The sequence below is a fragment of the Penaeus vannamei genome, chromosome 42 (assembly GCF_042767895.1).
Source record: "Penaeus vannamei isolate JL-2024 chromosome 42, ASM4276789v1, whole genome shotgun sequence".
NCBI lineage: Eukaryota > Metazoa > Arthropoda > Malacostraca > Decapoda > Penaeidae > Penaeus > Penaeus vannamei.
The window spans coordinates 2,604,977-2,617,476 of NC_091590.1; the positions used below are offsets into that span (position 1 = coordinate 2,604,977).

The 12,500-nt window shown below is 34.5% G+C and overlaps 2 protein-coding genes across 2 annotated transcripts; both read left to right on the plus strand.

Annotated features, from left to right (window-relative positions):
• Positions 1–2,986: 2,986 nt before the first annotated feature.
• Positions 2,987–11,913, plus strand: PIG-F (phosphatidylinositol glycan anchor biosynthesis class F). The gene is made up of 5 exons (XM_027362124.2): positions 2,987–3,318; positions 5,889–5,980; positions 6,714–6,818; positions 7,560–7,662; positions 9,119–11,913. The coding sequence occupies exons 1-5, from the start codon at positions 3,028–3,030 to the stop codon at positions 9,230–9,232; spliced, it is 705 nt and encodes a 234-aa protein (XP_027217925.2). The 5' UTR covers positions 2,987–3,027; the 3' UTR covers positions 9,233–11,913.
• On the plus strand, positions 10,143–11,913 carry LOC113810428 (uncharacterized). Its single transcript, XM_027362123.2, has one exon. It carries the CDS (start codon positions 10,143–10,145, stop codon positions 11,451–11,453), a length of 1,311 nt encoding a protein of 436 aa, XP_027217924.2. The 3' UTR covers positions 11,454–11,913.
• Positions 11,914–12,500: the final 587 nt, after the last annotated feature.

The window sequence follows — 12,500 nt, forward strand, 5'->3', positions numbered from 1 at the left end:
CATATATGTGTTTATATAAATATGTATACGTGTGTATATATATACATACATGTATATGAACACACACACACACACATATGTTTATATATGTATGTATATATATATGTATACACACACATACACACACATATTCCAGATTTACGTGCATATATTCAAGTAGTTGTCATTCATGTTTAAATATGTGTTGAGCTGTTTTACACATAACAGTAGTAGGCCTATGCTCACTACCTTCAGAGCCGCCATTGACAGAGTGGGAACAGATGGCTTTGTCTCTTAACCAATAAGGCAGTCTCTTGGGAGGTTCTTGGCACGGTGGGTAGAGATAAGGTGCTTCAGGTTGTTAGTATTGTCTGGGAGTATTTTTGTGAACTTTTTTTTTAGTCTGTCTGTCTGGGTTTAAGTGCTTTGTTTTCGATGAGTTTTTTTTCCTCCTCGCTCTCTCTTTTCTCGTTTTCTCTTTCTTTTTTTTCTCTCTAACTCTTTTCTCTCTTTCTCATTCTCTCTCTGTCTGTCTCTCTCTTTCTCATTCTCTCTCTGTCTCTCTCTCTTTCTCATTCTCTCTGTCTGTTTCTTTCTCTCTCTCTTTCTCATTCTCTCTGTTTCTCTCTCCCTCTCTCTTTCTCATTCTCTCTCTGTCTGTTTCTCTCTCTGTCTGTCTGTCTGTCTCTGTCTGTCTGTCTGTCTCTCTCTCTCTCTCTCTCTCTCTCTCTCTCTCTCTCTCTCTCTCTCTCTCTCTCTCTCTCTCTCTCTCTCTCTCTCTCTCTCTCTCTCTCTCTCTCTTTATATATATATATATATATATATATATATATGTATGTATGTATGTATGTATGTATGTATATATATATTTGTATATATAAATACATATATATTTGAATATATATACATATATATATACAGTGAAACCTCGTTTTTCGCGGGGGTTACGTGCCAAAAAGGACCCGTGATAGGCGAAATCCGTGAAGTAGTAACCTTTATTTTTTTACAATTATTATACAATGAAATACTCTACAATGCATTGAAACCAAAGAACAAAACTTTTTTACAGGCAAAAGCATTTGTTTAACAAATAAATGTACTGTATACACGTTTTTTTTACAAATAACTACTGTACTGTAAAATAATAATTTTGAATATCAATACGAACTGAAGGCTTCATGAGTTTTAGAGAAAATTTGCAAACTTAAATTTGGCAAGCTGTTTTACGTACATGTACATATTAAACCGTGACGTTATTGACACACAGGCAGAGAAGAAGCGGAAAGACTGTTTAGCCAATCAGAATGCAGAACACAATGCACAATGCAAATCCGTGAAGCAACGAGAACGTGAAAGGTGAACCGCGTTATAACGAGGGTTCACTATATACATACATACATATATATATATATATATATATATATATATATATATATATATATGCACACACATATGCGTGTGTGTGTGTGTGTGTGTGTGTGTGTGTGTGTGTGTGTGTGTGTGTGTGCGCGCGCGCGTACGTGCGTATATATGTATATGTCTGTATATATTATATATATGTATATATATATATATGTATGTATATATGTGTATATATACATATGCATATATATAGATATGCATACATATGTATATATATATATAATATATATATATATGTATATGATAATGATGATAACAATAATAATGATAATGGTGATAGTAACGATAATGCCAATAATGATGATGGTAATAATGTTAGTAATAACAAGAATGATAATATATGATAATAATAATAATGATGATAAGCATATGATTACAATAACAATAATGATTATGATATGATAATAACAACGATAAGAGTAGTGATATTTATGATAATGATTATGGTGATACTTAGAATAATACTAATGATAATACTAATAATGATAAAGATAATGATGATGATAATAACGATAATGATAATAACGATAATGATAATAACGATAATTATAATGATTATAATGATAATGATGATAATGATAATGATAATGATGATAATAATGATTAGTGATAATAATGTTAATGGTAATAATGATAACATCAATAACAACAATGATAACGATAATAATTGTTTTAATAATGATGGTAATATCAATGATAATGATAACAGTAATAACAATGATACCAATATAGCTAATGGTAATGATCATAGTGATAATAGTGATAAACTTTTCATTATTATCATTATTATAGTTATTACTATCATCATCATCCTTATGAATACTATCTTCTTTTTCATCACTATTAAAAATATCAATACTATTGTAATATTGTGGAAAATCTCTTGTCCACGTGCCTGTTTTTATTGCATCAGTTATCGCTTTATGAATATTTGATACTAGTACAAATTCATATTGTTATGTTGCATATGTCGCACTTGGTCGTAATTTGTCTTATAGGAGATAAAAAAATCTATTTAAATGCATGTTGAAATAATAATTATATATGGTACAGTACGTTTAATAATTATTTGTTACATTTTGATCCCTCCCAACTTATCTACCACCCTCTCAAATCTAGAAATAATATTGCAGTCAGTATAGTTATTTAGTCAATGTTCAACTCATGTCTTGTTTTCGCCTCTCGCTCGCTGTTAACAAATAGATTTTAATTATTAGCATTTGACAGGGAATTCCGTGCAGGTGTTCGAACACTCTTGATCCTTCGTCCGAATGGAGTGACGCAACCTTTCGTCCTCTAGGGGGAAAATATGATGATTTTTTTACTAAATGGAATAAACCATGATATAATATACGAGATTTAAGCAACATTAGTGAATAACACAGATAGATATGAATAATTGTAAATACCTCTTTTGAGTATTGTTTAACAATCGAATTTTGTTAATAAACATTACCATTTTTTCTTGATATACATCACAAGACTTATGAGTAAAGAAATTACACCTTCTATTCCTTTATATGACGTTCCATTACACGGTAGGAACATTATCAACCGGAAAAATCCCTCCCGAAAGGCCGTTTCTGGCACGAACCCGAACGCGGCCTTGTTTACATTCCTGAGGTGATGGTGTCCGTGGCGGCGCGTGATCAGCCGCTTCCTATTTTGCTGATCTGCAAGTACCTCCTGAGCCTCGTCCTCGGCCTGGGACTCCTGCTGACCTTGGTGCAGTCCGAGTTCGAGCTGCAGGCGTGTCTGAGGGCGCTGAGGATCTACAGCTTGGCCGTGGTGGGCGTGCAAGTGGCGCTGCAGCGGGTGGTCCCTGAGGCCTCGGCGTTGCATCAGGGAGGAGGCAGCGGCGAAGGATACGGGTCTGCGGGATTCGGCAAGGGGAAGGCCAGGAACAAGGCCGGGAAGGTCGGTGGAGGCGATGTATTGAGTAGAAGGTAGACAGAGAGAGAGAAAGAGATAGATAGAGTGAGAGAGAGGTGGGGTCGCGGGTGACTACATGGTAGACGTAGAAGTACCGGTAGCAGATTTCTAGAAAGTCACTGGATGAATGTCATGTGAAAGAGGGAAGATAGAGAGAATTAGGGCAATCTGATGGATTGATTGAACTGTAAAATAGCATACGATTGGTTGTGAGTGACGATACTAAATTGGATATTTTTTTAGAATGTCTGCATATCAAGATATGTAAAATTTAGGGTTATTTTACTGCTTATGCCAATCAGGACTTCCCAGACAATATTTATATCACCAGATTTATTCTCATGTGACGAGAACGAATCTCATGATCATTTCCGTAGCAATCACAGCTGACAGTCTTGATGTTTTAAGTCCCGATAGCAGGGGAGACCATGAAGTATATCAGGGACATTATGGGGTAAAACAAAATGAACTAAGAAGAATTGATAAGAGAAATGCGTAAAACCAGCACAAAAATGCTTAAAATCGACTAATGAAACTCTACAGGCGTGTTTATCATGTTTGCAAGTCTACAGTCCAACGCACCAGCTTTAAAAAAACTCTATGGGAATCCAACCCACTGTTTGGTAAATTCTATGGGAATTCACACCAGCCAATACATCCTGACCAATAAAGCACACTTAATTCCATATCACAAACTTGAATCAACAATCTAAGTCACCGAGACTAGGTGTGCCCGACTACCCGTGGGAGAGTTGATGGAGGGGCTCTACCTCCCAACGCCCCCCAGGAAACATTCTCTTTACCTCGGTATGCACAACAGGATAGAGCTGCATACATACCTTAAAGAATAAACCAAACACCTTTATATTTCGAGACACCAAACTTTCCATTGCTCCTGTCAATTTTCTGAATGTCTTGGTTTCTGATAACTTTTTCAAGTTGAAAATATGAAAGATGTGCAACAGGTGATAGTTGGATATATATATACATGTATAAGAAAATGTAATAACAATATCATATAGAAGGGGAAAAAATATGACAATATATAATACATGAGAAAATCTGTGCAAGGTAAGAGCAACATCAGAAATAAAGGAAATTGGTCGTTACATATGCTATTCAGAGAGCAAGTCCATGGTGATCAGATAGGGGTCTGTGGGTGTAGCCCCCAATTGGGAAATATGGAAATCAGATGGGGGCTTGGGAGTGGAGCCCCTGTGTTAGGAAGGCTTTTGGTTCATATGGTGATGTTTGTGGATTTTACAGGATTAGCTGAAGTAGTAGGGACTTCCCATCAGAGGGGTTTGGTCACTTCATAAACAATTACCGGGACTCATTTATATAATTTGCGATGGAAGACAATAGATTTATGCGTGTAACAATGTCCATAATTGGAACAAGGAGTAATAATTACAAGGTTTGATGGCTGTGTGAAACTTAAAAATGACATGAGATAGCTACTTGAGGGCATTAGCATTTGCTAGAAAAATTAATTTATATAATGTCTGTTTTTTATATACTTTCTTTTGCTTCTAATTTCAGTTATTAGGTTATGAGTGGCAGTGGTTGCATATACTCTTTTTAACGTAGTTACTGGACAAAAGGTTTATAGTGTTATACTTGAATGCACTACAGTGTTATCGGATAAAGTCAAAGCTAGAAACTTTTATATTGTATATAAATTTATAAAGCAAGATATTCCTCATAGGGACTGATGTACAGTACTAAAAATTGACCAAGTGTTTGTAGTTGAGGTACAGGATAGAGGCTAAGATTGTTAGAATATATATAAATTGGATAGGTATGGAATATCTAAATCAAAGAATTAGGCCAGTGTAATAGGATTATGAGTAAAGAGTGAATACTGATTATATGAAATACAGTTGATTTCTGCTGATTTTAAAAAGAATATGGGATATGTCGTGTTCATATGATTTACTTGCCTGCATGGTGTAACATGTCCATGTTGATCATGGGTACTATGCTCTTATTAGTGCTATGCTGATGACAAACATCCTTCATGCATATTCTTGCAGAATAAAGCTTAGATTGGCTACTTATTTTTATGGTAAATATCTGGGATACATCATGAATATGTATATGCCATACAAAAGCAATTGGTACCCACTAAACTACATTCCAGAAAGGTGGGAAAAATACAGTGATGTATTTCCTTAGATGATTCAAGAACAAAATATGAAAGCTTTTCAGCCCATTCAATAGTTTTTGAACTCAGCCGATGAATTCTTTAATCTAGTTAGATATGGGTACTATTTCCTGCAATAAGAAAGAAGTACTTGTACTTTCTGTGAATGGGAAACAGAGGAATTTAATTTCTTCAGGTTAAAGCTACACAATATATGGCTATGAAGATGGTTTTATACGAAATTAGCAACAATTCTTTGTATCCAACTTACATTTCATTAATTTATTTATCAAATATACAGTCAATGACAAAAGTCACATTGTCATTCTCTTAAATTGGGTAATCTACTCATGTCGGCAACAAAACATTTATTCATGGATTCTCTTAATAATTTTTTTTCTTATTTCAGCTTGTGGATTTCTTCTTGGTGGTGATTTTGAGTATCTTCAGTGTATGCCTCACGCACATTGTAACTGTGCTGTACGGAGCTTATTTGATTGAGTAAGTATTTATGTAATTGTTAAGTAAATTTCATAATTTTTCTAGATGTTGGGTTGTCATATGGCCTATTTTGTAGAGCTTGTTTAGAAGTGCTGATGTATTTCAAATATGTGAATATATTTTGTGGGTATGTTTATTAAAATTGTTTCTTGGTGTAAATGCAGAAACCCGCTTTCGTGTGTTGTCATTGTATTATAAGAAACTTGTTAACTTTATGGAAAATATGTAATACAGGATGATTTTCATTAGTCTGTCTAACTTTAATGCAATTCCTCAGGAAATCTGGCATTGGTTGAAAAATTTTGGGTCAGATGGTTGCAAACATTTAACTTTTGTTAAATTTATATTTTCAAGAAAATTAATATTTTTTGTGTTGTTATCTCATAAAGAGGTTCAATTACTGTTGCAGAAACGGTATCATTATGCTATGTTTAATTGTTTTTTTATGTTGGGGTTGTTTTGCTGGGTTGATATCTTGACATTAGGTTGTATTTAGGTTGTATTGAACACCTATGGCAGATGGCAGGTATCCATGCCACACTGACTCAAGCCTGCTTTTGGTTGTATGCACTCAAAAACTAAATTTTTTACCCAAAATGCCTGAAGTGTATGATTTTCCCCATTTACTAAAAGATCATATATATATGTCCTAGTGATGCTATTTGACTTATATTCATTGTTGTTCAAAAATTTTTATCATCTTTTGTTGATTTCTCTTGTTTTTTTTTTACAGGAACATTGAGGAGACTTTCACATTCAGCATACTAGTTGCGTCTCTAGCATTTGTGAGACCCCTTGTTACCCTTGGCCCTGGTGCTCTTGGTGTTATTATTGAGAGGTATGCAGCGTCTTTGTTCTGGGACTCTTTTATTCTTTGAATGAAAATTCTATTGTGCCTTGTTTAATGTAATGACAGAAAAAACACACTTAATGAGTAGGTTTTTTGCAAAGTGAGACTCGCTATCAAAGAAGCTATTTTGTACAGCGGCTTCTTCTGTCATATTTTTCTTTAAACTATCTGCTTTGTCACGGTTGGGATATATATTTCCTTTTGAAGAAGGTCTCACTGTACATGCTACTATTGATTGGTGTTGTGTTGAGTATATAATTTTTACATATATCCAATTTTTGATAGGTGTTAATTTTTCAACAGCATATTACAGAATGAATTAATGTGTCTGCATTATTATTGATATTGCTACTTAATACTGTTTACTTAGTATATATGAAAAGCAGTCGCTCTTTCAGCCAGTTTGTTAAAATTGTGCGAGGCCCGACCCAGTGAATATTCATAAATAGGGACATCTGCATACACAAAAATGAATACATTTCTGTCTATCTGTCTGTTAGATATACATTAATCTCTCTGTCTAAGCAGTAGTTATGCATGTCTAGACTGATAGAAATGTATTTATTCTGTGTATATACATCTTTGTATGTTGACTCTTCATTGGGTTGGGCCTCACACGATGTTTAACAAACCAGAATTTTATATAAATTGTGATACATCATTTATCTGTGCAAAAATCAAAAACAAATTTACTTGCATGAATTACAAATGGAAAATATGCATTTACAGAGCAAGTTTTGAGGAAGAACCGGAACTCCAGTGTCTGTCAGCCCTGGTGGGAGCTTGGTTTGGTGCTCTGCCGATTCCACTGGACTGGGACACACCTTGGCAGGTCTGTGGTTTTCTGAGGATTTGGGCGTTACTGTAGTATTCGGGTTTTAGCAGTTTTTAATTTAGTAGTATACATAGCTGGTAGTTTGTTATTTGCTAGAATAAGTACTTGATAAAAAATACTTGAAGAAAATGTGAAAATATTATACTGAGTTAGGGTAGAGAAATTTTGTTTTTTAATGTAAAAGAATGTAAATGTTAGATGTGTTATAGAGGGGAAAGATGCGTACAACATTCAAAAAACTACACTGAAATTTTTGAATAATATCTTATTATTATTATTTTTTAGAAAAGTGCTTCCTTGTCTTGTCAATGGGGCTCATTGTAAATGAGAAAGAATAATTTTACAAAGCAAGAGTTGGAATTAACTCCTTTTGATTTATTATCTTCATCAGAAATGTATGAGAACTGTCAATAACATCTATTGCTTTCTGAATTTCCTAACTTTCATTTCTACCTTTCTTACCTTTGCCTTTTCAGCTAGACTAACTTAACCCATTGCCTCTGGACGACATGTAGTTCATGTCATAACTGGTTTGGTCTTGGCTCCGGGTGACTTGAAGTACCGGAAGACATTTTATGCTGGTCTTTTTAAGTTACCCTCGTCACATGCCCTTGGGGACTGCCCGTGATAGAACAGGATGCATAATGCTCCGATTGGTTATTGTTTTGTATAAAGGGGGATATATAGCATATAATTCATGTGCCTGCTATTCCTGGAAGGTGTCATGCACCAAAAATTTGGATTTTCTTCCTTCTGCTGCGAATCTCTAACCTTCACTCTAGTTTACGTGATCAGTCTCCTAGTGTCAGCAGCACTTACATTATCAAGAGGCACTCTGCCCGTATGATTGTCTTGGATTTAAACACACAAAAGGGAAGAACTGAATCTATATGAGTAGCAGCCTTGTATATCACTGCACATAGTCTTTTATTTTGAAAGATGGAATAGCTGTCTTGTATATAACTGCGTGTAGTTTTTTATTTCGAAAGAATATGATTTACGAAAATTATGCAAAATTCTGTTTCTATCCTCAACAAAACCACATTCCATCTTTTATGTAGTGAAACCGAAGTTATTGGACTGGACTCAAATTTACATAATCAGGCTACTACATATTTGATCTAGCTGCTAGAAATGAAAATTGTGCATCTCTGAATGTGTAAGAATATTTAAATCATGTTTTGGATAAATGTGATACAAAAAGAAATCATCTTGCTTTGTTGGTACTGCAAAGCGAGTGTGATGCACCAGCCAAGTTTGAAATAGGCCCTGGAGTCAAGCCCAGTCAGATGCACAAAACCCCAAAATTAGAGGCCATGTGCACCCTAAATTCTCCTTGAGGCGATGGGTTAACTGGCTCGTTGTAATTCACGTATCTTTTGATGCTCCACAACTATAGACTTTAGGAAGGGATTTTTTTCTCTGTAAATTAATTGATGTTTGCTTCTCACAGGTTTGGCCCTTGACTTGCTGCATTGGGGCAGTAATTGGTGAAGTTGGAGCCTCGGCTTACCTGCTGTCTAAGTTATACAAGGTGGTGGACTTAAAGAAGAATAAGTCAACTTAGTCATTTCTTTCAGTCAGGTTATTATCATTTTACAGTAATATCATAGACATTATTTACTCTTGAGAATTTAAGATAAAAAGAAATACTTATTTAGTGATTCACAGATTGTTAGTATGCTTTAAGATTATTTTGATTCTTCTGCAAACCATTTCCCATGAACAGTGTGAGCAAAGATTGCCAAGAGCTAAAGTCACTGTATGACAACTGTTTCAATCAGTGGTACAGTGAGAAGTTCCTACGAGGAGTGTTGGACGACTCCACATGTGAGCCAGTGTTCAAGCAGTACCAAAGCTGTGTCCAAGAAGCACTAAAGAAGCTGAAAATTGAGATTCCCAAAATTGAGGAAATCCCTTCGGAAGAAAAGCCGAAGGAATAGGCAGCTCGGGTTTGCTCCTTTTCATTGGCAACAAAGGTGAACAAAGTAATATTGGTAAAATGTTGAGTATAATTCGCAAAGCCTTTTCTAACTGGTATCGACGCTATGAACTGAACACAGCCTTGTACATGCTTGAACCCAATGAGAAATTGGCTATGAATGTTTTCTTTCTGTCAATATTTGGACTCATTACATACTCCTCTTATGCATATCTGCCTCACTATACTTCAACAATGTTGGCTTTCTTTGGCATTATTGACATTGAGGAAGGATCTTAAGTTCAATTTTTCTTGTCTCATAGGCGTCAAAAGTGTTGCTATGTTGTAAGATATTCCAAAAGAGTCATTATTTTGTACTAGACATTTATGTGTTATCTGAATTTTTCTGATTCCTTTGTGAAAGTGCTGTGTATTGTTTACCATTATCTTTGCTGTTTTTAAAGAAATTGTATGATTATACTTTAGTTGTACGGTTTGCTGTAGTAGAAATCTTAGCTTTTTTTTTGTTTGATTTTATAAAAGTAACACTTTGACAATGGCTTTGGAACCTAAGGCAGTACCAGTCTTAAGTGAACGTGAACAGAAGAAGTCTATAAAAGGAATGAAAAAAAAGGTTGTTGTAAAAAATACACTAGAAAGTCCATTTTCTCTTGATTGGCCAGCAGTCAACGATTCATATTATGATTCCATAAGAAACCTACTACGAAAGAGTTGCTCTGGCCTGAAGGCCCCAAGTAAACCCCCGTGGAAGGAGTTACGGAAATTCAAGAAAGAAGAAAGAAAATGCTTCCTAGAAGAGTATGAAAAGAAGATTCTTGGAAATATTGATGCAGAAGCAAGTCAGAAAAGTCAGGAAAGGAAGGAAGCTATGTCACACTTGGTAATGGGGTACAATCAAGTCATGAGGGCTTTGGAGAAGGATGAGATCGTTGCAGTCTTGGCCAAGAAAAATGTTCAGCCAGGATTTCTGATCAAAACCTTCCTTCCTGGGTGTGCTAACAAGGGTATACCACTTATTGCACTTTATGGCCTTGACGTAATTCTCCAGAGTGATGAGACGCTTGGCCTTAAACATCATTGTATGGTCATAGGACTAAGACCATCAGTGAAAGAGGCTTCCTGTAGGTTTAATCAGTTGTATCTTGAAATGTGTAAGGCTGTTCAACTTGAAGGTGACATGGAAGAGGACGATAATAACAGTGGAAACGAAGTAGATGAGGATGAAGATGATGAAATGGAAACCGAGGACAAGGAAAATGTGGCCGATACTCCAACCCATTATCCACTTACAGAAGAACAAATTGAGTCCTATCACTTGAAGCGAAGTAACAAAAAGGAGAGGGTATTCATTCCAGGACAAGGTGTAAGAGACCAGAAAAAGCAGAAAGTAAACCGTGAGTCTGACTTCCTAAGTTTTGGTACCCTTGATGATGACCTTCTAACAGATGCAGATGAACTGCAACTGAGCTTTAGGCCCAAGAAAGAAAAGACAAAAACATTTAGAGAGGAAAAGAAACCGCCACAGGATTTACCTCCACCACAAGAAGTGAACTTTGATAGCATGTTCCTCATTGACGAAGAAGGAGATCAGTGTGATCTACAGGAATCAGAAGGCAATGTTCAAGTAAAATCGGAAGAAGAGATCGTTATAAAAAAAGAAGCGATAGATGAAACTACAGAAGAAGAAAATAGAAAGGAAGGTGTTGCAGAAAAAGGAAAAGATCAACCAAAGAAGAAGAAAAAAATAAAACAGGGTAAAAAGAAAGGGGAAGAGACCAAGTATCATCCGTATGTCTCAGCAAAGAAGAAGAGAATAAAGAACAATCCAAATAGAAAGCAAAATTGAAGATTAAGAGGTAATACAGACATATCCATGATACAAGACATGCTTTATTAAATAGATCTTTGTAGTAAGAGATTTTACACTTTTCACTTTTCTCTCTTATTTCTGTTGTTGTTTTCATCTTCTAGATTGAAAAATTTTATTTTATGTGAATCGATTGATTCTTGTACACAACACGGGGCATTTATAAATTGTAGAGTTTTACAAGGATGATGAAATATTATTATTTTGTTGGGTCTTAGTGGCTATGATTTTCACAGTTCAGAATTTGATTTTCAGTCATTTATGGTAGACTTTAGTTGTGCTGTGAAGCTTAAAAAATGAAGTCATTACAAAAGATCATAATTTTTCTGTTACGTTCCAAGAAGTTTTATTCGTAGGTAATAGATTTACGTATTATAAGGTCATTTTCTCTACTTTTGTGTATTTGTAGCAAATTTCTTAATAAAGTATGTGTTATAGATCAAGGAAGTAATTTTCCCAAAACTAACTGGAAAGGTAAAAAATCTGCATTTTATTAGAATTTGATAATACAGGTTTGATTATGACAAATGATAAAACTTGAATATTTGATTTATACAAAAAGGAAAGAAAGAAAAAAAATGCTGTATTATATGATTGTAGTGGTAATAACAAGGACATTATTAAAGACAAACAGTCATATGTTATTTTTAATGTTCTTGATATATGAATCGAAATGGAAGTATGATTTTAGTGACATTTCCCTTGGTGTATGGAACAAGAAATTTATCCGAAAAGACTTGATTAACCATTAACCATTCTCTCAAAATGAAATGTTTATGATAAAAAAAAAGTAAAAAGGACAAGTGGAATTTATTTATACCTGAATGCTTTTGCTTTTTTATTTAATTCTTTTCCTTAATAATTTAATTCACATAAGATTCTTGGAATAAAGAATAGCGAGAAGAGGAAACCAAGAGAAGAATATACATATATATATATATATATATATATATATATATATATATATATATATATATATATATATATATATACATGATGAAATTGATAAGGTTAATCTTGTTTGCT

Coding starts and splice junctions, on each gene's coding strand:
- PIG-F (XM_027362124.2), top strand. CDS start 3,028: ATGGTGTCCGTGGCGGCGCGTGATCAGCCGCTTCCTATTTTGCTGATC. Junction 5,981..6,713: donor TACGGAGCTTATTTGATTGA/GTAAGTATTTAT, acceptor TTTTTTTTACAG/GAACATTGAGGAGACTTTCA. Junction 6,819..7,559: donor CTTGGTGTTATTATTGAGAG/GTATGCAGCGTC, acceptor ATGCATTTACAG/AGCAAGTTTTGAGGAAGAAC.
- LOC113810428 (XM_027362123.2), top strand. CDS start 10,143: ATGGCTTTGGAACCTAAGGCAGTACCAGTCTTAAGTGAACGTGAACAG.